The sequence below is a fragment of the Oryctolagus cuniculus genome, chromosome 15 (genome assembly GCF_051225735.1).
Source record: "Oryctolagus cuniculus isolate XC-2025 breed Fujian yellow rabbit chromosome 15, ASM5122573v1, whole genome shotgun sequence".
In the NCBI taxonomy this organism is placed as follows: domain Eukaryota; kingdom Metazoa; phylum Chordata; class Mammalia; order Lagomorpha; family Leporidae; genus Oryctolagus; species Oryctolagus cuniculus.
Genome location: NC_142881.1, coordinates 32,626,685 through 32,653,781, shown reverse-complemented (window position 1 = coordinate 32,653,781; position 27,097 = coordinate 32,626,685). Strand labels below are relative to the sequence as shown.

Sequence of the window (27,097 nt, the reverse complement as noted above, 5' to 3'; positions counted from 1 at the left end):
CTACCAAAACGACAGGTAAGTCTTGCCAAGGCTGTGGAGCAGTTAAAACCTTCCACCACGGCCAGTGGGCATGTGTGATGGTGCAGGCTCTGGAAAACAGGTAAACACGGAGTTACCATGTAACACAGCAAGTCACACCTGGGTGTACACCCAAGAGCACTCAACACACATGTCCACATAAAAACCTACAGAGGTGGTACTAGCATCAGTATCCACAGCAGTGGAAACCACCTAACTGACGAACGGATGAACAAAACACAGCATCTGATTCACAGAGTGGACCAACACTCGGGAGTGCAGTGCTGGTGAACCTGGACTTTATGCTCCACGACAAGCTAGCCACAAAGGACAACACACTGTGTGACTTCATCCTGTGACACGTCCAGAGCAGGCAGACTTACAGACACAGACACAGACATCAGCAGATTGGTGGCTGGGATGGGTGGGGGGGGCAGTGACATTTAAGGGCTTTGGGGCTTCTTTTTGGGATAATGAAGATGTTCTACAATTGACTGTGGTGATGGATGCATAAATCCAAAATACCCTAAGAGCCATGGAATTTTATACTTTATCTGGGTAGATTGTATGGTATGTGAATTTTATCTAACAAAACCATTTTTTATAAAAATGACATAAGCAGGGTGTGGGAGGTAGATGGCCAGACTTCTTCAACTTCCCAGGAGAACCAAGGTGGGGAGGTGGGTGACCTTCAAGGCAGAACATGTCTTCAGAGGCTCGGCTGGGCAGGTAGTGATGAGGCACCGTCCAGCAACCACCTCCCACCCCCTCCAACAGGTGACGGAGCCTCTGCCTGGGCTCCGAGCAGTTACAGGACGTCCCCAAGGTCGCACAGCTGGTGATTGGCAGAACCATAGCTAAAACCCCGGCATCCAGTGCCCAGGCTCTGACCCTCACCTCCCCCCGTGGGATCCTGCCAGCCCAGGAGTCACTCCTGGCACATCAAGGGCTACGCACCTGTAGCCCTCGGCACAGACACAGGTGTAGCTGTTGACCTCATCCACACACTGAGCCCCATTCTGGCAACGATGATCCCTGCAGTCATCCTGGTTCTCACTGCAGTTGTCACCTGCATAACCTGGTGCACACTCACACCTGGTTGGGGGGGGGGGGGCAGAGTCAGCCCAGAGCCCAGGTGGCCAGCAGTGCACACCAGGGCCAGGGGCTGCACAGAGACAGAGGACCCCAAGTCCCAGTGGGTCTGTGGGGCCCCAGTGCCTCGGGAGCCTCTTCTACAATGAGAAGAGAGCTTGTGTGGACTCTGGGTGGGCTGGGAGCTGGTGGGAAGAGCCACCACTGGAGCCCCACCCTCACCACCAACAGCACATCCAAGGGTGACCCTCAGCCCTTCCCAACCACTCCCTCCTTGCTCTCCCAGGATCCCCCAGCCCCCGGATCTGAGTCCCATGGGCTCACCCATCCCCCTTCTCCCAGTCTCCTGGCCCTCTGCAGGGTGAGTGCCCCTCTCAGGAGGGGCCTTGACCCCAGGCCAGCCCCTGGCTCTGTGCCTCACTGTTGTCTTGAAAATCCACTTGGTTAGCCATTTCCCTATCAAATAAAGGGTCGTTCCACCAGCCACTTATAGGCCTGGCTTTGCCAGATGCTATCTGTCTTGCAGGTCAGCACTCCAAGCCTACCCAATGAGGCATATCCCTGCCTTCTTCACACCTGCAGATTCTGGGGTACCCTTTGTTCTCACCCTGCATGGTCCGGCTAAGCTAAGTCAAAACCTCACCTCCTCCAGGAAGCCTCTTGTGGATATTCTAGCCCTCACAGAGCAATTCCTTATCCAAGCCCCTTCCAAACTCCAAATGCCACTGCTCAACCACACAACCTAAGCAGATCAGGGTTCTTTCCTGATTACACACACACACACACACACACACACACACGTTATGCAACAATACTATCCTTGCTGTGTAACATGGTGTGTGGCTCTCTGATACTTTCTGTTTTATTTTTTAATTTAATTCACCATCCATGAACAGGTCTGGAGCTGCAGTCTGAAAAATGTTGCAGTAGCTGAGCCACCAGCACTCATCATTCATTCATTCAATGACTGTGCATTGAACACTTGCTGGGTTCAGGTACAATGCCAGGCACAGCTGAGTGTGTGTCAGCTCCGTCTTCCCATGGAGGTGTACAGCACGCGGCTGTGCTGCAGCCTGGGCCCGGCTGTGCTCATCTTCTGTGGCATGAGGGGCAAGTCCGGCAGTTCCAAAATGGACAGTATGCCAGCCTGGTTCATTCCACCCTCTGCAGCTCAGCCCGTGAGCAGGCACCCACCCTCCCACGCGGCAGCTTGCCCAGGAGGGTGGCGGTCTCCAGCATCTGGACAGAGGCCCCAGGCAGCCTTGAAATCTTGGATGTGGGCTTCCGGGATCCCCTGATTCCACTTCCTGCCCAGGGGCCACAGGCAGCTCCAGCTAGACGGTGAGCTCCCTGGGTGACGCCACCGCCTGGCCCAGCCTGAGTCCGGCTGGGTCCCAGACACAGATCCCAAGGAGCCCTGCCCTGCCCACTCCTTGCTGCTCTGACCATGGAATGGGAGATCCCAGAAATGAGGCCGTGTTTGCAAAACTGCAGATGGGAGCAATGTTCTTAAACCCCACGACCTTCCTTCAGCAGTCTTCACGTGACAACGCCCTTGCACAGATTCCAGAAACAATGATGCAAATGCTAATAAGGTCAATGACCCCCACCCACCCACCCACACACCCAAACCTCCCCTACGCAGGCTCTGGACTTCCACACTTCCACGTTGTGGTGAAGTCGCCGGTTGCAGGTAAGCGTATGCGACGTGCAGGTAAGCATATGTGATGTGACTGGCTGCCGGGACCTGGGGCAGCCCCGGAGGCACACAGGTTCATGCTTGTGCTGCAAAACCCGCCTGTGTGCACAGCAGCGGGGAGGAGTCCCAACTGTGCACAACCCCCTGCCAGGGAGCCCAGCTTTCCACCCGCACATTCGGGTCAGGCCAGATTTTGCCATCAGATGGGCTTGGGGTTTTCAGAGTTCGGTGGGTTTCATAATAAGGGATGAGGAACTGGGGTCCAGTAGGACGAATGCTGTTGACCGAGCACTCATCAGAGGCCACATGTGGGGCCTGGTGCCTGCATTTTCTCACCCACTCTCTGCAATGATCCCGGCTTGCAGATGAGAAAACGGGCTCAGAGGGTCACACAGCAAACCCAGGGGCAGCCGCCCCAGAGCTGTAGCCCACCCCCTCCTGCCCTGACTCCAGCACCCCTGTCCATCTGAGGCCACACCCACTGGGCAAGTGAGGAAATAGGGCGGGGAGGGGGCAGAACCCAGTCTGACTTGGCAACCCACTGTTCCCTGGCCCCAGAGATGGGTGACACCGACCTGGGCCCATCCGGGGTGCCCACACACTGGGCCTCGTGCTGACACGGGTTCAGACCCGGCGAGCAGAAGTCCACCAGCTGCTCACAGGTCCTGCCTGGGAGAGAATGGAGCTGCTCTGCTGAGCTCGGCCAGGCAGCCGGACCCAGCAGAGCTCCTGCAGACGTGAAAGCAGGCCCAGCCCACCCGTCCACCACGGGGGTTCCGCGAGTTTGCCCCGCTCGGCTTACCCACATACTGCAGCGGGCACTGGCAGGTATAGTTGCCCACGCCGTCCACACAGACACCCCCATTAGCACAGGCGTGCTCCACGCAGTCATCTGCGTTCACCCCACAGGTTGGCCCTTCGAAGCCGGTGGGACAGGAGCACCTGTGGGGGATGGGGAAGATGGAGAGGCATCTTCTTGGGGCACCGGTCATAACCAGAGCTGTGGGCGCTGTTCCTGGCCACGCCCCTGCTAGGTGTTGGGGAGGTGAGAGCTGAACAAGAATGGCCCTGCCCTCGTGGTCCAGTGGGGAAGCAGGGACAGACCACCACGGGAGGGCTGTGAGTATCAGGACGATGAGAGCAAGAGCCAGGGAGGGCCACAAAGGGACACAGCGGGAGTGGTCAGGGCAGGCTTCCTGAAGGAGGTGATGGGTTAACCAGGGAGCCTAAGAGGGGAGAGCAGGGAGATGCAGCTGGGGCAGAGGGCTAAGCAGAAGCCTGAAGGAGCAGCAGCCTGCTCATCCCTGTAGTGGTTCGGGAGGAGACTTCAGGGATGGGGGAGAATGGAGCTGGGCGAGGGAGTGGGCACCAGGCCGGACGCCCTGGGGATCAGCGAGCTTCAAACAGGAGCGTGCCTTCCCCAGAGATGTGTGGACCAGAGAGAGAAGTCTGAGGAGGTAGCTTCCAGGTGGGCACCTTTCTGCACGAGCTCATCCAGAGACTCCTGCTCCGGGACTCCAGACGCCCAGGGTCCATTAGGAATGCCGCCCAGGGTCCGTTAGGAATACCGCCCCGGGTCCATTAGGAATGCCGCCCAGGGTCCGTTAGGAATACCGCCCCGGGTCCATTAGGAATACCACCCGGGGTCCATTAGGAATGCCCATGTTGAGAAAGGGAGCAGGCAAGTGCTTTGGAGGGCTGAGAGGGCTCAGCTCTGTGCGTGTAAAGTGACTGCAGGGAGACCTCATGGACTTGTCAGCCGCGACAGCCCTAAAAATAACACTGATGACAAGTCACTCCGGAGATCCTGGCCTGTGAGCTGGCGAGCGTTTCCACGAACTGAGTGGCATGGCTAAAATAAAATGCCTTCTAATCCCAGCCCCTTATTTGTGAGCACAGACTCTCCCAGTGTTTATATCTACACCAGCAAAACAGAACAGGAATAGAGCAGCTATGGCGCCCCTCCCACTGGGACAGTCACCCACTGACATGAGAACCAAGTGAGAGAGGGCAAAATGACCAAAAAAGAGCCCCAGCAATGCCACAAGAAGGAAGAGTGTATCTTTATGTGTAATACTCATGATCACCAATCGCACATTAGCACACAGCTATGTTGCGACTGTTGTTCTCGGCGACTGTGCTGACAGCTCAGGGCTAAAGGGACTTTCCCTCGCAGGCCAGGTCACCAAGAATAAGAAAAAAATCTGGGAAATTTAACGTAGGTACCCATGTTGGTGGCAGTGACGCTGGGCAGGTGTTCTAGAAAAAAAAGCTTCTCAGGCATAAAAATAGATTAGAAAAAAAATGGGGGGGGGGGTGTGAAATGGAAACACAAGTTCAAGTGCAGCGAAATGTGTGACGGTTCCTGCAAAGCCGTTCGGGTCATTTTTAAGTGGCATCAAACTGCTGTGCGATTCTGAGCCGTTGGCGATGGGGAAGGAGCGACTGAAAGCGATGGTTTCATGTTTACTTGGGATAGCACCGGCAATATCCGGGAGACGGCTTCCTTTGCAATGTGAAATTAAGCTTGCTAGGAAACATCTCCACTGCCAATCTAGGGACACGTGAGGAAGCACGAGCTTTAAGAACTTGTTCTGGGGATGTGAAGTCCTGAGGCTTGAAAACCCCTGTTGCAGGGCCCGTCCTGAAGTTGACTGTCTCCTGCCAAGGCTTGGGGGATGGGCAGCAGAGGGGTTTTAAGCTGGGGGTGACAGGAGCAGCTTCCCATTTCAGGGGGCAGGACAGCAGCAGGGTCTGCAGATAACAGAGGAGGCCCCGGTGAGCCTCAGGTCCAGGGGTAACTCGGGGAGGCGCCCCCCATCCCGGGACCCAGTCTGCAAGGCCGCCAGGTGCCAGTACATCCTGTAGGGGCCCTGGCTGGGGACTTTAAGGAATGAGGAGGTGGCTTCGCAGGAGCTGCTGGGAGCCTACTGTCAGGATGTGTTGCCAAGGCGACACCGGGAGGAGAGAGAGGCCATTTAGTATTTTATTTTTTGCATGAGGTAATTTGGAGGAACAGAGAGGCAGCTCTGGCCACCTCTGCCAGTGGAGTCCACGTCATCTTCTGCAGCGCCCATGTGCTTGGCTGGCAATTTATTTCCAACAACTGAACATTACACATTCCTTGACAAGCTCTGGGAGGGTGTGAGGGGGTGCGTGTTGAGGTCGGGGACATGGCTTGGATGCCAGTGTCAGCACCGGAATGACTTAGGAGGTGAGCTCCTTAGGTCCAGCCCTTCCCTGTACCCCAGGAAATGGGCTGCTCCTGGTGGTGCCAGGGTGAGTCATGAGACGCAGGGGGAGGCAGGGGCCCTTGGGGGAGTGACTAGGACTTGGCCCCACCTTTGGGCAGACCTCACTCACCCAGGGGCAGTCTCAGCTGGATGGGAGGCGCTGGCAGCACTGGCATAACCAGCAAGCTCTGCACCTGGGTTTGGAGGCCTCAGGGGTCAATGGAGTCTCAAATGCCCCAACTGGCCTTGGCTGCATATGCCCTGGGCCATGGATTCCCAGTGTCACTGAAGGACTCGTCTGGCCTGCACCAGGAGGCAGCAGGGCAGCTCCAAGCCCCAGCTCAGCCCTCCTCCACCCCACTGTGAGACTGTGCACTGTGCCACAGGCCAGCACCCTGGCCTCTGTTTTCAGCTCAGCTGGCAAGCGGGGGCTGGCTTGGGACACACAGAGGCCTCTGGCTGTGACTCGAAGTGTGTGCCTGCTCCCCTGAGCCCACCCCACATCGTCCCAGAGCACAGGAGACCTGGGCTATCCCTGCTGTTGAGGCCACGGGCACCCAGACAACCCCCACCAAGGCTCCAGCCCTCCTGGGACTCACGTGAAGCCGGCATCCTCGCCCTCCTGTGCCTGGCAGGTGCCGCCGTTCCCACAGGGGCTGCTGAAGCAGCTGTCCGAGGACACCTCACAGTCTCGGCCCTGGGAAGAAAGTCAGTGAGACACGGGGGGTTAGCGCAAGATGGCCAGCCCCTGCGTGGCTCGGCCTCCCTGTCCTAGAAGTTACTTGTTTGCTCATTCATTCATTCATTCGATACCTCATTGATTACAGGTTCGCTCAAGTGCCTGCCCTGAGTCAGTTTAGCAAACACAACAGACATAGGCAACCTGGCCTGGCCCTGGCCTGCAGCGCCCAGAGGAGCCCTCCCCTCCCGGCTCAGCCTGCACTCACCTTATAGCCACTGGCGCAGGTGCACCTGTACCTCTCAAGCACGTCGTTGTGGCAGGTGCCCTGGTTCTGGCAGGGGCTGGACAAGCACGGGTCACACTTGGCCTGGACAGCCAGGGTCGGGGGACCTGTGACGAACAGGGTGTTAGTGCAGGGAGGAGGCAGCGGCACGGGACTGGACACAGGGACCCCCATGAGGCCCTGTCCCCAAGGACACTTTGCCCCTCCCTGTATTTCCTCTGGGTCATGTTTAGCCCCTGACCATCCACCTCTCTGGTCCCCAGACCCTCCTCTGTTAAATGGGCTCATCACAGCCCGAGCCCTGCAGGGCTGAAAGGACCAAAGCAGCAAATCTTGGCAGGCGGGCGGGCGGGCAGTGCACACAGGTGGCAGTGAGGGCCACTCTTACTGAAGTCAGCTGACTTTTCCTGTGGCCCCTCACCTCCTCCAGAGACACCTTCCCCCAGCCCAGCATGGTGGACTAGGATAACGGAAGCCGGCTCCCCCCCCCAACCCCCAGAGGGCACATCCCGCCCAGCGCCATCTGGCTCTGCATGGAGGCCCCACCAGGGAGAAAGGTCCATTTGCCTTAAGTTGCTCCTCTCCAACCTGTGCCAGGAGAGGCCCCACCCCCGTCACCTCCCTGGCTGCAGAGGTGGACAGGCCGCTGGCCGCTAGGGGCTTTAGGATCCAACAAGGCCAGGTCAATGGACTCGAGTCTGCCAAGAGGCAGGAGCACAAACAGGAATGTAAAAAAAAAAAAAAAAAAAAAAAAGCCGGCTCACTAAGCTAATCCTCCGCCTTGCGGCGCCGGCACACCGGGTTCTAGTCCCAGTCGGGGCGCCGGATTCTGTCCCGGTTGCCCTTCTTCCAGGCCAGCTCTCTGCTGTGGCCAGGGAGTACAGTGGAGGATGGCCCAAGTGCTTGGGCCCTGCACCCCATGGGAGACCAGGAGAAGTACCTGGCTCCTGCCATCGGATCAGCGCAGTGCGCCGGCCGCAGCACGCCAGCCGCGGCAGCTATTGGAGGGTGAACCAACAGCAAAGGAAGACCTTTCTCTCTGTCTCTCTCTCTCACTGTCCACTCTGCCTGTCAAAAAATTAAATTAAAAAAAAAAACCCTTCTCAGGGATGTCTTGGAGAATGCAGGGGGGATTTCTGGGGTCCTGGGGGGTTCTGTTGCTGGATGCAGGTAGGCACAGTCAGCGAACACAACACACCATCAGCTCGTGAGCCGTGTGCTTTTCTGCACACGTGTTCGATTTCAACACAAACTGGAAGCAGAGCTTTTCCTGCCAGCCCCAGCCCTGCAGTGTACGCGGAGCACATGTTACCACTGTGACAGCATCCTGCACACGGGTGGCCCGAGGCCTCCTCATTAACCCGTGGCTGTCACTTTCATTTCCCATAGTGGCCTTTGAACTGGTGGGGGGCAGGGGCCTGTACCCTGTGGTCCTCCCCCAGCAGCGCCCTGCACACAAGCTGGGCCAGAGGCAGCTAATCAGCCACCTGGCTCTGCTGGGCAGGGCCTCTGGGGGCGGGGCACCGGCCAATCAATCAATCCCTGGACAAGTGGTTACAGATGCCCAAGGGGCGGAGCCTCCACCACATTCCTGCATGTAGTCTGCAATTGTCAGGACTGCAGCAGCCGGTCTGCCAGCTCCAGCAGGGATGGCAAGGACCAGGCTCCCGAGCGCTGCACTGCTGCAGGACTGGGCACTGCCGTAAACACTGCTGCTATTTTTATTTTCCCTACATAATCTCAGGGGAGGATTAAACCCCTGGTAGCCTGAGACTTTTCTGTCTGGCTCTTTTCTCTGCGTTGCATGCAGGACCACATCCTACCAAGCAGCAGGTGCCTTGTTCCTGTCACCTGACTCCCCACCCAGCAGTTACAAGGACGAAGGAGTGTGTGGAAGACCCTGCCAGGGTCAGGTGGGCTCGGGGGTGGGGGTGGGGCCAGCAGCCAGGGGCGGGGACACTGGGCTCACCTTGGCATTCAAACTTCTTGGCGGGCGTGGTGAGGAGCAGCTTGCCCTCCATATGCGGGGGCCCAGCGCAGCGGGCAATGCCGGGTTCCTTATAGCCAGTCTTCACCCAGCTGGAGAGCCAACGGAGGTGGCAGTCACAGTACAGGGGATTGGCGCCAATGGCCCTGGGGCGGAGGAGGGGGACAAGCAGGCATTTCAGCTTCATGTGCCCCTTGGGGTGCCACGTTCTGGCAAAAGTCCCAGAAGCCCCCATTTCTGAGGATTTACCAGTTAGCCTACATGTGAGCATTTCACATGCAGTATCTCACTTGGTCCTCACCGCACCCTGCTGTTCCCATTTCACACGTGCAGAAACTGAGGCTCAAAAAGGCCCAAGCACTTGGCCAATACAACACAGAGAAAGGGAGGAGCTGGGATTTGAACTCACGCTTTTGGGGCCAGAGCCCATGGCGAAGGCTCTGCCTGCACAGGTCTGGGGGAGAGAGCGGCCAGCACCCAAGCTGCAGTATGTGCCTCTGGGCCTCTCATCAGCTGCGGTTTTCTTTCCTCCACCTCAGAGGCATGGGGGACTGAGCCTCACGAGGGCTAACTGATTTCCTTGGGGTCCCATGACGAGCCAAGGGCAGCCCCTGGTTTCACAGAGCTGTCCGCCTCGGACGCCCACACCTTGTCATTCTTCTTTTTGTTTTTTAATCAAACAAAGCACACGGGAGTGCATTCGCATTGTGAGCCCCTTTCGAACACTGCATACAAAGCAAGGTCTGGGCCCCACGCCACACTGGAAATGCACACAGTGCCACGGAGCTGCACACTGCACACAGGCTCACTTCATATTTCACAACTTTTTCTAAGAGGGCATTGCTAGGTTACCAGTGGGGTGCGAATGGTGTAACTCGTGCTGTGATTTGAGTATTCGTCCCTCAGACTCAGGAACGTAGTCCTCAGTCTTCAGCTCATGGTACCAAGAGGGGGGACAGTGCTCGGAGGCAGGGCCTTCGGGAGGTGAGGGTTGGGTCCTTGGGGTGGGGCCCTCAGCACGGCCTCCTGGTGGCTTAAAAGAGACAGGGACTGCTGTGCCCCCTGCTCCTGGCCACTTGCTGCTCTGTGCACACCATCACTCAGCCAGCAGGGACACCATCCCCAGACACCGAGGCAGTGGGGCCCATGCGGGCTTGGGCTGTGAACTCCAGAACCATGATCCAAAGCAAACCTCTTCCCTTTACAAAGCCTCAAGTTACTTCCTAAGAGTGGCGAAAAGCAGACCACACAGCTCTGAGGGAGGGGAACTGGGCGATGCCTATCGAACTACAAATGCAGCTGCCTTGGCATCCAGTGATTGGTTTCTGGGAGTGGATCTCAGATACACCTGTCTGAGCACATAAAGGCACCGGTGCCATCCATTTCCAATCCAGTTCCCTGCTAATGTGCCTGGGAAAGCAGTGGAATATGGTTCAAATGTTTGGGTCCATGCACCCACATGGGAGACCCAGATGAAGCTCCTGGCTCCTGGCTTTGACCTGGCCCATCCCTGGCTATCGTAGTCATCTGGGGAGTGAACCAGTAGATAGAAGATCTCTCTCTCTCTCAATCTCTCCCTCTCAATCTCTCTCTCTCTCTCTCTCTCTCTCTCTCTCTCTGTGTGTGTGTGTGTGTGTGTATGTGTAATTATCACTTTAAAATAAATTTAAAAAATTTTTAAAGACAGATTTGGTCAGGGGGCTCTGTCCTTGTGGATGGGTTCACGGTATTGAGGGGGTTGTGACCTCCATGGGAGGTCTGAGCGTCTCTGTAGAACAGGTACCCAGCTGCAGGACTCAGGTGGCAGGGCAAGTGCATGTGAAGTGTGCAGGGCTGCCCCAGGGAGGCCGCCCTGACTTGCCCTGGCCAGCACTCCGCCCTCGGCACCCACACCAGACGCCACCAACCCTTGCATCGTTGGCTTGGCAAGTTCAGAATTTTCACTAAACCACAGCAACAGAAACGGAGATGGGCAAGATGCGAATCTGGGGGAAGAATGGGGACAAGGTCTTCAACTGATTCAGGAAAATAGAAAAATCAGTGCCTCGTGCCTAGAGTTCAGCAGTCTCGTCGTTACTTTGCAAACAAGGCTGCGTGGTGTGAACGTGAACGGGCATGAGTGTTAAGCAGCCAGTGGACGCACTGCGCTTCCCATCTGTCGTGGGCAGTGCAGAGGCGGGGGTTCTCATGCGGGGCGCACGGCCTGCTGAAAGCTGCAGCAGCTCTGAACAGGAATTCTCCCAAAGCAGCCCAGCTGCCTCTGCACAACCTTACACAACAGGCCGCGCAAGACGCAGACTCCGGCCCCACGCAGCTGCTCTCCGCTCGCCCCGAGAGCCTTGAACGGCTCGCTGAACACTCCTGTGACTGGATAAGACCCTTCGCTCTAGAGAGGGGAGAAAGACCAGCATGTACAACCTAGGATGGGCGCCCAGGGAATAACGCAGCCCGGGAAAGAGAGCAGGCTCAACCTCGGCCTGGACTGAATTCTCTCTCCTCACTGCTGACAGCCTCCATCCTGGCTCAGGGACGGGCTGGGCCCCTCCCCCTTTCGTTGGGCAGGACCAGGACCCCACAGAGAAGGTCAAATGCTTTGATTGTGTTGAAGCTCTAGTGTGTTAAATAAAAAACAAAGGCTTTTAAACTGAGCAGAAATACAAAAATTGTGGCATATTTAAAACATTTGCATTCATCAGATAAATATTTTGTATATCAATAACAAGTGCAATATAACATGATCCTGTTATTCAAAAGACGAATACAGAATTTAGTCTAAATATATTTTTATAGTGCACTACAAGGAGTGCGGCCCGGTCATTTATTAGGAACGGTTTCTCCTTTCAGTCCTGTAACTCAATAGGAAAAAATGGCAGAAAGACTAACTCGGAAGCCACGGCAAACACAGCTGGGGGGTATGGATGGGGGGTCCTCGGCTCATCTTAGGATCTCACGATCCCCACACTGATGCCAGTCCAGCCCCACACGTGGCAGCGAAGCGCACTGCAGTTCTAAGTGTCCCTTCCCAACTCTTCATCATAACACGTAAGGGGTAAAGGCCCATAAAGAGCTATCCAGACATAAACCTGGCTGAAGCCACACTCGACTTTCTTGTTTCCGTATCGAGCAGGTGCTGAGCTGGCCCTGAGTCCACCATTTCGAGCTCTAATGGCTGCAAAGACTCGATTTCCGCAGCTGAGAACCATCCTCCCCTCCCGGCAGTGTCTGTAGTTCCCTTTCCCAAGGAGAACCGCCGTGAACTCAGTGGGGAATGGCGAGCCACAGGCCCAGCAGAGGCCTCGTGGGCAGGGGCCAGGCCACTCATCAAACTAAGAGGACCATGGATTCATTCGGGTGTGCACCCCCATAAAAGTACAAATAACCTTGTGTTGTTGATTTTTGGCATGAGTTGGGAATGGCCGAAACAGTAGCCACATCTGCTCATGCCAAGGCCCTGCTGGGCTTCTATTTATGTAACCCGCCCTGAAATAGCCTTCTCGTGGCTGTGTCGGGGTCACCAACTTTGGAGGTCAGCATGCACCGAACTCTCGGAATCTCCTTTACCAGCACACCCTGTCCGGGCCCATCCTAGTCCCAGGCTATTTGTGTGCAACACCATCTCCTCCGCCAAGACTCGAATTGTAGTAGAGGCGGCTCCCCGTGGGCAGGGGCCACAAGCCCTGGGCTGTGCCGGGGGGAGACCAGCAGGCAGCAGTAAATGCTGGACGAATGCCTGCCTGAGTGCCCAAGAAAGGCACAAAACTCAGTGCAAAGGGAATCCAGGAGGAAAGGGATCATCTCTCATCCTGTAAGTGGAACTAATTAAATTATAGTGAACTCCCTTGTGATTCCTGAGTACATATTTGTACATCATTAAAACCAGAGTGTATCATTTTCTTATTCTGCATCTTCACCAAATAATAAATTACAGTGTCATAATAGTCATCAGTATTAATTACTTGCTATTCCATCCTGTGGGAATGGCACAATTTACTTACTCGTTTCATATTTACTTTTCACACCTGCTTCTTAATGAATTTGGAAAGCTAACTTTCCAGTGCAACACCAGTGCTAAACTGGAACGATGAAGAATGACAGTGGGGAGCTTTGGCACAGGATCTGGCACACAGTCGGTATTCCCGGATGCATGGATGGCTGGATGCGTGAACAGATTTTATGGATGGTTCGATGGATGGAAGGAAGGAAGGATGGACAGATGGAGGAAGGGAGGGATGGATGAATGGATGGGTGGATGGATGGTGGGGCAGATGGACAGATAGATGAAAGATGGGCTAACTGTAAAGTAAACATGAAAATAGACAACAGCAGAGAGCCGCGAGGGGATTGAAGCCCCTGGCAGTGAAGAGCTCATAATCACTATGTCATGTTCAAACTCTAAGGGACCTTAGAAATTGTCTTTTTCACAGGTGAGAGAAGAGGTCTAGGGAGAATATATTACCTGAGATCCCACTGCAAATTGATGGTGGGACAAGGATCTAAAGCCCTGAGTCTTGATTCTTAGTGCAGGGGTTGAAATGTGGTGATCTCAGCTTCCACCACACCCTTGCCCCACAGACCCCTCGTCCACACTGCCAGCGGGCAAGAGAGGCCCTGGCCAGCGTCACAGCGGGCAAGAGGGCCGCACAGGCACACGGCACATGGCATAGGCACATGGCATAGGCACATGGCACACAGCACTGTGGGGACCCGGAAACCGGAGGATGACTCTCGGCTGACCTTGACTCCTTAGGGAACCTTGGGCCCATTCTTCCCTATGAAGTGCCTGTGGCCAGAGTGAGTGCAGCGAGTCCATGCCACTCTTTTATATCCCTTGACTCCTTCCAAGTGTTTAAGAGATCCTACAAGCAGCAGCAGCTCTGGAGTGCAGCACATGGATGCACGAGTGCACATGCGTGTACACGCCCTGTCGCCTGCGCACATGCACACACACCCTACTGCAGTGCGGACACACTGTCCAGGCCACAGCCAATTTCCACCCCACACCCAGTGCGGTAACAGCAGCGCCGATCCACAGAATGGCTTCATAACAGTGGTCGGTTTCTTTCTCATGGGTGCTGTTTGGTAGAGAAATGGGGCCCAGCTGCAATTAACAGGCACTTCTAATTGCTAATGAGGGGACCTAGCTCTGTAACCACTGCTAACCGCATCTTTCCTTACTGGTTTACTTCTTGTCAGTTGGGTCTGGCCTCAGGCCCGAGGTCACTTTCTCCTAGAGAAAGTCTGAATGTACAGGTAAGTGTAGACGCCACACTTGGTTTTGAAGCTTCAGTTATTGTTTGAAATGCATTGTTTTTCACTTCCCCTCGAAAAACAGCGCCCCTAGATTTTGAGCACACACTCACGTGGTACTCGCGTGGCACTTGCATGGTACTCGCGTGGTACCCACTTCCCAAGGGGAAGGAGGGCGGGGGCCAGCCGCACGTTAAATCCCAGGCGTGAGTGCTGCCATGAGGGGGTCTCCGAGGTGAGACAGGTGACCCAGATGCTTGAAAGGGCCTGGCGGGGAAGGTGCAGAGTCCAGGCAGATACCTGGCTGACACCCGGCTATGCAGGGAGCCTGAGCGGTCCCGACAGCAGCGGCCCGAGCACCCCACAGAAACAAGCTCTCTAGAGAGCATCTGCAGTCCAGGTCCTCAGAATTCCTAGAGGCTAATAGCCACAGAAATGAGCTCGCAACACCCTAAGTTACCAGGCACAGGTGCAAACGAGCTCCTGCGACTTCCAGTCAGCGGGAAGAGACAACAGTGGCCCTGCCTGGCCTGCGGCTGGAGTCACCCTCTCCAGCCAGACTCACTCCTGCCTCCCACCCCATCGGCCTCCATATGACACCCCTGGTTGTCCACAACTCTCCTTTCAAAGCTCCCTGCTGTCCACAAAATCAAGTCCAAACTCCTTAGCGTGACACAAGGCCCTTCCCAACAGGACTCCAAAGTCCCTCTCCAGTCTCATCTCTTCCCACTCCACATTTTCTTCCCCTAATACCCTTTGTCCTGGGCTGGATGACACAGCACCCCAAGGCATGCCCTTGGCTTCCTGCCTCTGTGCCTTCACACATGCTGTTCCTTCTTCCTGGAATGCCCTTCCCTCCTCTGCAAGTAGATTGTGCCACCTCTGTGGAGCAAGGGCACCTCCTCGGAGTCAGTCTCCACTTCCTTCCAGCTGCCTTGATAACATCCCCAGTAGCCACAGAGGCCGGAAGTAAATTCTAGTAAATTCTTCTGCACTTGACTCACTCTGTCACCCAGGAGGTCACTGAGAACAGAACAAACAGCAAGCTTTGGAATCAGACACGCCTAGTTTAAATCCTGCCCCTCATACCCTAGCTTTATGGCCTAGAGAAGTTGCTTAACTGTTCAGAATCTGAAACTGGAAAGTGGAAACAATAAATCCTGCCACCTAGGACAGCCCCTACCCCTCCCATACCCATGGCAGACATTGCTAATCGATCACCACACTCGTCCCACGGAGTCCAGACTGGCCCTGGAATCTTCAGTACTGTGCTTGGGGCACTTCCTGCCAATCGGAGGGAGCTGATGCATCGCACAAAACTCACCTCCTGGATCAGTCACAGAGTAAGTGAGTCACCCAGATAAAGTCCACAGCATGGCATTTGACCGGAACAGATCTTCCAAGAGCAACACCCACTGTTTTATTTCCTCAAGCCTGAGATTGTTAGATGCACCACTTATGTAACAGGCATTGGGAGGGGCGGAGAAACATCTCCATATTAAATATGCACATCATTTTAAGATACGTTCTGATTTTAGAGATTAACACATGGAAGGGTGGGCATTTGGTGCAATTTAGTTACTGCCTGGGACACCCACGTCCCACATCAGAGAGCCTGGCTTGAGTCCGGGCTCCTCTGCTTCAGATACAGCTTCTTGCTAATGCACACCCTGGAGGCAGCAGGTGACAGCTCCAGTATTTTGGTTCCTGTCACCCACGTGGGAAATCCAGATGGAGTTCTGAGCTCCCAGCCCTGGCTGTTGCAGGCATTTGGGAAGTGAATCAGTGGATGTCAGACCTGTCTCTCCATCTCTCTCTCTCTCTCTCTGTCTCCCCTCTTTCTCTGTAACTCTTTCAAATGCATAAATAAATCTAAATAAATAACACTTCGTTGAACACTGCAGTACGAGCAGCTGTTTGAGTCCCTGTTCTCAGTTCTTTTTAGCAAGCTCAGGAGTGGAACTGCTGGGTCCTGTGTTAATTCTAGGTTGAGCGCTTTGGTGAATCAAGTCTCCGGCTTTCAAAGAATCCTCACGGCACTACCAGCTAAACAGTCTGGGGAGCAAGCCTGCATCAGCTACACCACCTCTCAGAGGAAGTAAATTTCTGGAGCTTGTCCCTCTCTGGGCACAGGCAGGCACAGGTTACTGGCGTGGCACGTGGGTCCGGAGCCTGCCTCCCACCATCTATCAGGTCTAGGACTTGAGGCCAGCTCCTCTCTTCCTCTGGGCCTGTCCCTGGCGTGCAAAACGAGATGACAGCAGCCATGGTGGAGGCTTCCTTGGAGCACTCATTAGCTAAAGGAGGCAGGGTGTTTAGCAATCAATAAATGGCCACTGCCACTTTATACTGTGGTGACAAGCCATCCTCCTCCGCCACTGCCAAGTCCGGTGGCCCGCCAGAGTGCACGTGGGGAGTCCACCAGTTTACTCTCGGGATGGGGCAACCAAAGCTCTGACACCCTGAGGAGGAGGGTCTTCCTTGCAGCCCAAGTGCTGGTCAAGGGCAGAGAGGCCGGGGCTACTCACAGGTGAGACAGGGAGGTCACGTCCGTGAAGGTGCCCTCTTGGAGGGTGGCGACGTCGTTGCCGTGGAGGGACCTGAGGGAGAAGGGGCTGCTGGGACTTGGTCCAGGGATGGGTGACGTGGTGAGGGCAGGCCCAGCCCTCTGCAGGATGGGGGCCTGCCTTGCCAGTCCCTCCTCTGGCTACCAGTGCCGTGGGGAGGTGGCGCAGCTCAGGGCCCCTAGGCTGCTGGCCACAGGGAGGACACAGGGAGCCTGCAGTAGGGCAGGTGGACCACCCACCCTGTCTCTGCCATGGTCATCAGCCCAAGCATGGGGTTTACAAGTGCATCACAGGCAGCCGTGCTCACCCCATGCCCCGGCTCCCTTAGCCGGGATGCTGAGGGCAGACGACTGAGTCCACTAGTGTGGGTGGAGCTGGAAGAATGTCACCTCACCCTGGTGGACTTGCAGGGGCCATGGTAATGACACAAGGGCTTTTGCTCTCTCTCTCTCTCTCTCTCTCTCTCTCACACACACACACACACACACACATCACAAACTCAACTTGGGGGTGACAGCAATCGCCATCTCCTGGATCTTTTCCCATGCGTTACTCAGTGCCATCAGGGGCTGGAGTGAGGGCGCTCTGGTCTCCCACCACTGGACAAGCACGGGCCCTGCTGGGGCCCACACCTGCCTGTCGGGTGGCAGGGCCCTCGGTGGGTGGGTTCCCGGAGGACAGAAGAGGGAAGGGACTTACAGCAGGCGCAGGGAGCGGAGGCCCTGGAAGGCCAGCGGAGGGATGCACTGCAAGGCGTTGTAGCTGAGGATCCTGCGAGAGGGAAGAAGGAAGCAGGCAGCATGACAGCCACAGCCCCGCCCTGCAGGTGCAGGACTCAGCAGCTCCGCGTGGGGAGCAGGGAGCAGAGCTGCTGGCTGGATGCTGGCTGAGGTCTGCTCGAGGGTATAGCTGACCTTGGAGCGTCCCCTAACCCTTTCTTCCTCCATCAGCTGTAATACAGGGACCCAGGGGCCACTGCTGTGGCTTAGCGGGTAAAGCCACCACCTGCAGTGCCGGCATCCCATGTGGGCGCTGGTTCATGTCCTGGCTGCTCCACTTCCAATCAGAGAGAGCAAAAGCCCTTGTGTCTCTGCTGTGGCTGGGAAAGCAGTAGAAGATGGCCCAAGTCCTTGGGCCCCTGCACCCACGTGGGAGACCTGGGTGGAGTTCCAGGCTCCTGGCTTTGGCCAGGCCTAGCCACAGGCATCATGGCCATTTGGGAAGTGAAGCAGTGGATCAAAGATCTCTCTCTCTCTCTCTCTCTCTCTCTGTAACTCTGCCTTTCAGATAAATAAAATAAATCCCATTGAGTTCTGTGGAGTTCAGTTAGCGGCAGCAGGCAAATACCTCAGAATGTGGGTACAAAGCTGTCAGAGGGCTCTGCTCACAGCAGTGCGAGCTGGGAGCCACCCCAGCGGCCACCACCAGTGAGTGCAGGAGGCAGGGCTGGCATCGCCCTGCAGAGGTGCTGTCTCGGCTTCATCCAGCACATGGAGCTCACACACGAGGGCAGGCCCAGGCAGCCAGGTGCAAAGAAATGACCCAATTTACACCTGGCTAAAAATGGGCAAAATCACACCAACGCTGTTCAGAAGCACACATATGGATGGCAATACTATTTAAAATGCCTAAAAAGTGACCATGATAAGGTCAGAACAGGGGGTCGGGGGGCTTGGGGTGCTCAGGGTGTTCTAAGTATCTACATGCGTGCCAGTTTCACGATTGCTAGATACACTGTGCTTTCATATTTTTTGTACTTTTTTGTGTATTTTGTGTATTTTCACAGTGAAAGATGTTTTCTAAAAGCTTTTTAGGTGCCAGCACTGTGGCATAGTAGGCTAAGCCTCCTCCTGCTGTGCCGGCATCCCATATGGACGCCGGTTCTAGTCCCAGCTGCCCCTCTTCAGATCCAGCCCCCCGCTATGGCCTGGGAAGGCAGTAGAAGATGGCCCAAGTCTGTGGGCCCCTGCACCCATGTGGGAGACCCAGAGGAAGCTCCTGGCTCCTGACTTCGGATTGGCGTAGCTCCGGCCATTGTTTCCATTTGAGGAGTGAACCTGAAGATGGAAGACCTCTCTCTCTGTCTCTTCCCCTCTCTCTCTGTAACTCTGCCTCTCAAACAAATAAATAAATCTTTTTTTTTTTTAAAAAAAAGCTTTTTAGATGCTCAGGCTCTGGTCCACTCTCTGGAGGGGGAGGGTGCCTACAGGCCCCTGGGGAGTGACGAGGGAGCCGCACCACCGGCAGGCTGGGGCTGGGGAGGTCTCAGCAGCTGTGGCCCCAGCCCCACCCCCACCCCTGCGGGACTCACAGCGTGGTCAGCTGGCTCATGTTGGTGAAGGAGGAATTGCTCAAGGAACTGATCTTGTTGTTGCTCAGGTCCCTGGAAGAGGCAAGGGCAGCATGGTTTAGAAGAACCCAACCCTGGCTCATTTGCACGGTTTCTTCCCCTCCCTCTCTGCCTGAGCCCTGCCCCCACCCCTCCAGTTAGCTGAGCCAGGGCCCCTCTGGCACTCCCAGGGCTGAAGTAGGGGTGGGGAGGAGCACTGGGCCCCCTGAATCCCTCCGTGTCCCCAGGGCTTCTGCCTCACTCCTCACCCCACACCCCTGCACCTAGAGCTGCCTGGCCCCTCTCCAACACAGAACGGCTCCCACCAAGGCTCACCGCCACCTCTCCAACTGTGAGAGGCAGTGGCCTCTCCATTCTGTTCCTGGCCCTGTGCAGGGGTGGGCTCACTGGCACTCCAACATCCTGTGAGGGTGCCCGTGACCCCATGTTACCAGTTAAGACCCAGAGTCTAGGAGTAATGAACTCCGCGGGTCAGAGGCAGCCCACGGGCCAGCCCCAGCCCACCACCCTGGGCCCGGCCCACGCCTGCCCTTCCCGCCCCTTCTCTCCCGTGCCCCTCACTGACTGCCCGCTCCTCCTGCCTCACTGGCCGTTTCTTTGCCTCCTGAGGCCCGCGGCCCTTGTCCGCTCAGGTCTCTCTGGGATGCTCTCGTACTGATGGAGCCCTGTCCCGTGGCCCGGCCTGGCTGCTGGTGGAGCCCTGCTCTGGCTGACGGCCCTCAGACAGCAGATCAGGGGCTCATGCCTTAGTGTCCAGGCTCTGACGACCACGGGCACGGCCCCCACCCATGTCTCATCGCCTCTCTCACACCTGCCCCACCTGTCCAGCCAGTGTCACCTCCCTCCTGGGGCCTCCCTCACACTCTAACTTCACCTTCCACAGGGGCAGGCACCACCACAAGCTTTCTGGAACACAAACCTGACCGATCACGTCCCTACCAGAGCCCAGCAGCGGCTCCTGTCCCCCTACAGGGCAAACTGCGGGCTTGCAGCACGGCCACCTCCAGGGGCTCCGGCTCTGGCCACCGTCCCCCAGGCCTCGCAGGCTGCGGATTTACTCCACTTCCTGGGATTCTCTGAGCATCCCGCGACTCCGTTCCCTGGCTGTCCTATTTCTATGCCCACTGGTGAACACTGCCGCATTTTCAGTGTGCTGCTCTCCCAAGCCCTAGCCTGGGCACATCAGCCTTCTCTGAGCCACAGCCCCCCTCTGCCTTTGCTCTGGCGGCCCCTCTCACCCTCCGGCTTTCTGTGCCCCCACTCCTCTCTCCAGCACCCTCTCTAAGCCACGCGGTCTGGGGCGGGCCCAGGACTTGGCCCATGCCGCTCTTGGCTCGGGAACGTTTAGACGTGAAACAGTGTGCCCTGCCCCCTCCTCCAGCAGCCTTTGCTCTGACTCCTCTCGGTCAGCACTGCTTCCTGCGCTTGGGGATGTACTCAAGCGCTTCGCTGAACAGCAGTGCACTTGGAGGTGCCTCCTTGTACCAGGAGGCGGCGCTACTGCAGCCCCGGGAGGCAGTGCCATGGCGCGGACTGGCAGATTGAAGGCCTCCATCCCCCCACGCTCAGCAGGTGCATCCCAGCCACCGGTGCAGCTGCTGCTACAGAGAAAGCGGGCAGATGAAGTCTCTTTCTTCGGCACTTCGTCATCAGTCACTGAATCAACAGAGCCAGTCCCAGCGGGATGCTGAAGACACATCCATGAGGTCCTCAAGCCAAGACAGAGACGCTGGAGCTGCCAAGGCCTGATGGCCAGTGCTGCTGCAAGTGGCTGCCCCGGAACTGTTATCAGACCCCGACAAGGAACCAGCACGCCACGGAGTACACACTGCTTTCCCAGGAACTTTCTCCGTGAAGGAAGCAGGAGGCTGAGTCACATCCTGGTGCAAGTTCCTTATCTAATTACAAACCCGCTGCCAGCTGTCCCAGCGACCACAACGCGCAGCCCTGCGCCACCCCATGCTAAGGTGGAGCTTTCTCTGGACTTCTTTCTGGCAGAACCTGGTCACTGAGCAGATGAAGACCAGTGAGGGCTGATTAGGCCGGAAGGCCAAGAGCAGGGGAACTCTGCACCTCCCCGGGAGTGGAGAGGGTCAACGTGTGGAAACAACAGAAGGACAGCCGTCAGAGAGAGGAGAACGTAGCTGCCTTATTCCACACTGGCTTTAGAGGCCAAGGCTGCATGGAGAGGAAGGTCTCCTTTGCCATCTACTTCTATCCCAGCCCCTGTCCTTGCAAAGAGAACCCACATCAGCTCCAGGGAGGGTTGGGAGATGGCTTGGAGTCCCATCTAATGGGGCTAGAACAATGCAATTCCCAAGCAAGGCCACTAGGTGGCAAACAGCTCTGCGCACAGATGTTCCTCGGGGAAGGGGTTAGGGGCACAAACACAGGGTCTGGAAGAAATTCCAGGAAAGCTGGAGCCTGTCCTCTGAGCAGGCCTGGATACTCACACGAGCTGCAGGAACTTGAAGGTGGACAGCTGGCCTGGAACCTGCGTGAACTGGTTCCCGTCCAAATAGCTATGGAGAGAAAACAGCAGGGTTACACAGCGGGATGACTCTGCCGGCAGTGCCCCATCTCTGGCCAGAACCTTCCCTGAGCCACTCCTCACTCTTCAGAACCGCTCATTGGAGGAGAAAAGAAGCCCACTGATTAGGCCGTTAGAGATGCCACCTACAGAACTTGTTAAAAGCCACTGTACGTGTGAACACTTGGCACAGCTGTTAGGATGCTTGCTGGGTCAGCTGCATCCCATATCTGAGGGCCTGGTTCCAGTCCTGGCTCCTCTGCTTCCGATCCTGCTCCCTGCTAATGCGCACCCTGGGAGGCAGCAGATGACGGCTCAAGTACTTGGGTCCCTGCCACCCACGTGGGAGACCCAGGTTGAATTCTGAGCTTCCGGTTGGGCTTGGCCCAGACCTGGTGCAGCCATTTGGGTAGTGAACCAGTGGACAGATGATTTCTCTTTCTGTCTCTGTCTGCTTTTCAAAAAAGCCCCCAAAACAGAAGAAAGCCACTGAGCTCCCCCTCCCCGGCTCTGCTCTCTCCCTGGCCACACGGGCCTGGTTTGCAGGATCAGCCCTCACAGCTCCCAGGGCCGGCAGTCCCTGGGGGTTGGCAGGTGGCCTGTCCCGTGGAAGCCCCAGACTCAAACACTCCCAGGGCAGCTTGCCTTCACTCCACAGCCCCTCACGTCCCTGCCCGCCTGCGCACACTGGGCCCGCTGGTGCTGCTCTTCAGCCCTGGGGAGTAGGGCCCCCTCGGCGGGCTCCTCCTGCCCACAGGCCCTTTGCATTTGCTCCCCCACACACACAGTGCCCCACCCCCACCAGGCTGCACACCGCCACCAATGCCTGGGGCCCTACAGCCATCTCCTTCCCCTCTCCTTCCTGCTGGCTCCCACTGTATCCACGTCCACCCGAGTCACTGCCCTGAGACCAAGCCCACCCACAGCCTCCCCAGGTTCACCGCCACAGGCCAGTGCGTGGGCTTCAAGAAGCTCTGGGTCTGCCCGCCTCCCCGCTCGCCCACCAGGAGACTGGAAGTTGCTCGGCATGACTCAAGTGCTGGGGGCTGAGCCCCAGCTGTGAACAGCCCTCCCCATCCGCCACCCACAGGGAGTGCAGGGGAGACAGGTTTTCCTGGGAGTCCCACGGGCAAAGGCAGCAAGGACCCCAGGGTGCGCTGTTTTCTGAGCAGCAGCCCAGCCGAAGGGATGTCCACCTCGGGGTCATTTCCAGCAACAAGACCGAGAACGACTGAACACTCCAACGAAAGGGGATTTGTTACCGGGATCACGGTGGGCTTGTGTGAAGAGCATTACGTTGCTGGTTAAAGAAATCACGCGTGTGAGAAATGGCACGCCTGACGGAACTGCTTGTGGTAAGTTTCGTTCCGTGGAAGAGGTAAGGTTACTCCTTATCTTCCAGGCAGAGCTTAAAGGGATGACTCCGGGGACAACACGGGGACTTGGGACAGCAGAGGGGGCGTCAAAGAGAAGCCCAGGGCTCTGACCCCAGCTCCCGGCCAGCTCGTGGCTACCACCAGGGCCCTGCCCAGAGGGAAGTGCTCCCACTGTCCCCGCCCAGGGGGCCCACGTGGAGGGCGGGAGCCTCGGGCTACTCACAGTTCTGTGACGTTCTTGGGGATGCCCACGGGCAGGGCCCGCAGGTGTTTGTTGCTGCATCGCACGACGGTGTCCAGGCAGGCGCACTCCTGGGGGCACTGCGGGCGGGGCAGGCAGCCCCCCTCCTCCTGGCCTAGGGAGGGGCAGCGAGAACCAGTCAGTGGGGGGCCTGGGCCTTCCAAGGGCCTCCTGCAGCCAGGGCCGAGCCCCAGGACCCTCGGAACAGAGCCCCTTCTCTGACAATGCCTCGGTCAAAGTCTCCTGGGCACAGCCCCAGCCATCACCACAGCCAAGCCCCTGGAGCAGTTCTGAGCTTGAACTTGATCTTGGGCAGGCCCCCTCCACCTGGGGGACAGGGCAGGGTGGAGCGAGGCAACCACACCGGTTCTCAAGCACCCACCGCAGTCCTGGGCAGCATGGCGTCAACCCACAGAGGGCGGGCATCACGGGCACATAGACCAGCGTCTCTCTTTTCCTTCTCAGTTCATAGAGAGAGCCCAGGACCCAGTGCGGCGCCTGGCACACAGCAGCCGTCAGAACAGATTAGCTGAGGGGTGGGTGTTTAGCTTCATGGGGAAGATGCCCAGGTCCCTCGTGGGTGTGCTCCGGCTCGCGACCCCAGCTCCCTGTGGGTGCAGACCCTGGCAGGCAGCGGTGCTGGCTCAGGACTGCGTCCCTGCCTCCTTCACGGACGGGATATCTGGATGGAGTTCCTGGCCATGGGCTTCAGCCCTGGCCCTGCCCCAGCCCCTGCGGGCACTGGGGAGTCAACCGGTAGATGGGAACCTGCTCTCTCTCTCTCCCTGCCCCTGTAGTTAATTAATTAAAAAGAGAACAGATGAGCCAGGTGAATGAGTTTCTATCAGTCGGAGACCTATAGAGGCTCAGTGGCTTGCTCAGCGGTAAGGCTGGGCTGAGGTGACGCAGGCTCGGGGTCCGAGCCGACTCTGGCAGGCGCAGAATCTGGGCTTTGGCTCCCACCATATTTACCCACTCATTTACTTATTTGATAAAGATTACAGTGCACCCTCCATGGCCCTTTGTTTCTCTGCTCAGGGACTAGGGATGATAAAGATTCCATGGTCAGAGATGGCAACCACACTAGGAGACAGGTGGCTGTCAGTTACCGAGGGAGGACCAGCCACACGCAGGATCCTCAAAACATCTCTCTTGGGGTGTGCTACTATGAGCGCATTTTACAGTGAGGAATCTGAGGCCAAGTGGTTAAGTAGCTTGCCCAAGGTCTCCCAGCCTGGAAGTGATGGCACCAGGACAGGGATCCAGGCCGGCTGCCTCTGGAGCCTGCCCTCTTGACCACCTACTGCTTCCTAGCAGCAACCAAGGGGGAACCCGGCACACAGACATGAAAGCCAGTGACAAAGACGGGTGGGCAGAAGTCTCAATTCTCCTAGGGCAACAGCACAGCCCTCCACACTGCAGCTCCCAACACACCACGGTGCACCACATCACAAGTCTTCCCCAGGCAGCCCTGCAAGACTCCACACGTGTCCTGCACGTGCACACAAGCACACAGCAAGGTCCCGGGGAGCCCAGGTTGGGGAGCGGACAGGTGACGTCCAGGGCGGTGGCTGGGAGGCGGGCATCTCAGCGAGCCTGAATTCTCCTGTGTGTTGTTAGGGCTGCTGTTTGTAAGGAATGAGGGAGGATGTATCACTTTTGTGACAAGAAAACTACAAAGAACCTGGTTCTTGGGAAAAAAAAATTCCTTCAGCAGACAGGTGATGGCATGAAAAAATATCCAGAATTATAGTTAGATTTTTTTTTTTTTTTTGGACAGGCAGAGTGGATAGTGAGTGAGAGAGACAGAGAGAAAGGTCTTCCTTTTTGCCGTTGGTTCACCCTCCAATGGCCGCCGTGACGGGCACACTGTGGCTGGCGCACCATGCTGATCCGAAGCCAGGAGCCAGGTGCTTATCCTGGTCTCCCATGGGGTGCAGGGCCCAAGCACTTGGGCCATCCTCCACTGCCCTCCCGGGCCACAGCAGAGAGCTGGCCTGGAAGAGGGGCAACCAGGACAGAATCTGGTGCCCCGACCGGGACTACAACCCGGTGTGCCGGCGCCGCAGGTGGAGGATTAGCCTATTGAGCTGTGGCGCCGGCCATTATAGTTAGATCCTTAAAATTCTGAATTAAAAAAAAAAAAAAAAGACTGGGGGAGGGGGTGCTGCTGGCGCTGTGGCACAGCAGGTCAAAGCCCAGCCTGCAGTGGCGGCATCCCAGGTGTACCCCACCGGCGGAGGGAAGGAGGAGAGCGGCCGCCTGGCAGACGGGGAATCCAGAGCACACAGGCAGCCACGTACCCGGACGGGACGCAGAGGGCCCCCTTGCATTTGAAGCACAGGGCCACCCCGGAAGTCTGGAGGGCTCAGGAGCAGCCCAGGGGCAGGGCATTGGGCTATGTGTGTTCACATAGAACAGAGGACGCGAACATGTGTCCTGTGCTTTTCCCCACAACAGGCTAAGGGGTGACATCGCTTCCCCCCTCCTACCCACGCTTTCCTGCTCTGTGACCGCAGGCTGTGCTTGCTCCCACAACCGTGCCACAGCACCGCCAGGCAGGGCTGCCTGCCGTCCCACCAGCCCGCCCTCCCAGCACCGGGGCCCCGAGTCACCTTCCTCGCACCGGAAGTCAGGGAAGGCCACGTCCTGCAGGGGGATCTGCCGCAGGAAGTCCGGGTTCTGGCACCGCGGGTTGCCCGTCACGACCCTCCTCTTGCGCAGCCAGTCGCCCAGCCAGGCCAGCTGGCAGTCGCAGTTGAAAGGGTTGGCCAGGAGGTTGCTGGAGGAGGCAGGCGGGGTGAGCAAGGACACGGCCACCCCCACCCCCACCCCCCGGCCCCCAGCCCCACACTGCCCTCTCCCATCCACCCCGGGCCTGCTCGCTCCCAGACAGTGGCTGCTGGCGCGAGAGCAGGGCTCTTGGGGACCGGGGCGGAACGCTGAAGAGGTGAAACCGAGGTTCAGCAAACCATGGGGCCCCAAGCATGCCCTGTGTCCCCGAGATCATCCCCTGGGCACCGCAGGCGGGGCTCCCGGAGCCGCCCGCCCGCACTCACAGCGTGGACAGGGCCTGCAGGGTGTCGAAGGCGCCAGGGGCGATGGTGGTGATGTGGTTGTCGTACAGCGACAGGAGCCGGACGTTGCGCAGGCCCGTGAAGCTGTCATTGTGGATGCAGCTGATGCGGTTGTTCCTCAGCATCCTGCGGGGCGGGCGGGCGTGAGGCACAGACCCAGGCTGGGGCACAGCGGCAGAGGGCGCTCCCCTTCACTCGGTGCCCAGGAGGCCTTCCTGAAACCGCAGCCGGGCGGGCCGCGCTGCCCTCCTGCTGGAAGGCCGCTAGTGGTGTCTGAGTTGCACATGGAGTCACGTCTAAACTGCCCTGTGACCTGCGGAGCCCACCCACTGACCTGGAGCAGCTCTGCCCCGCCGGCATCTCCTGTTGCTGCGGACCCCCAGAGCCTCCTGCCTGCCGCCGGGTCCTCACTGCCCGCCTGCCCCAGCTACAATGCCTTCCATCCTCGTCTCTACCTGAACAGCCACTGGCTACCCTCTAGCACCTGGTTCAGGGCTGGCGCCATGACGCAGCAGGTTAAGCTACCATCTGCAGCACCAGCATCCCAAATGGGTGCCAGCTTGAGTCCTGGCTGCTCCACTTCCAATCCGGCTCCCTGCTAATGTGCCTGGGAAAGCAGTGAGGATGGCCCAAGTACTTAGGCCCCTGCACCCACATGGGAGACCTGGAGGAAGCTCTTGGCTCCTGGCTTCTGCCTGGCCCAGCTCCAGGCATT

The 27,097-nt window shown here is 57.4% G+C and overlaps 1 protein-coding gene across 3 annotated transcripts in view; it reads right to left on the bottom strand.

Annotated features, from left to right (window-relative positions):
• Positions 1-27,097, bottom strand: part of SLIT1 (slit guidance ligand 1) — a 168,341-nt gene that overhangs the window by 7,852 nt on the left and 133,392 nt on the right. For all 3 annotated transcript variants that reach the window (XR_011382336.2, XM_051823458.3, XM_089314629.1), the window contains 13 exons: positions 26,365-26,508; positions 25,921-26,087; positions 23,288-23,420; positions 21,612-21,680; positions 19,120-19,191; positions 17,508-17,579; positions 16,770-16,841; positions 8,977-9,140; positions 6,990-7,114; positions 6,642-6,739; positions 3,612-3,751; positions 3,385-3,478; positions 976-1,113 (listed from right to left, as the gene is read on the bottom strand). Coding sequence is in view for 2 of the 3 variants with exons in the window: in XM_051823458.3 (XP_051679418.2) it covers positions 976-1,113; positions 3,385-3,478; positions 3,612-3,751; positions 6,642-6,739; positions 6,990-7,114; positions 8,977-9,140; positions 16,770-16,841; positions 17,508-17,579; positions 19,120-19,191; positions 21,612-21,680; positions 23,288-23,420; positions 25,921-26,087; positions 26,365-26,508 (1,488 nt within the window). In the remaining variant the exon portion in view is untranslated. The remainder of the gene's footprint in view (positions 1-975; positions 1,114-3,384; positions 3,479-3,611; positions 3,752-6,641; positions 6,740-6,989; positions 7,115-8,976; positions 9,141-16,769; positions 16,842-17,507; positions 17,580-19,119; positions 19,192-21,611; positions 21,681-23,287; positions 23,421-25,920; positions 26,088-26,364; positions 26,509-27,097) is intronic.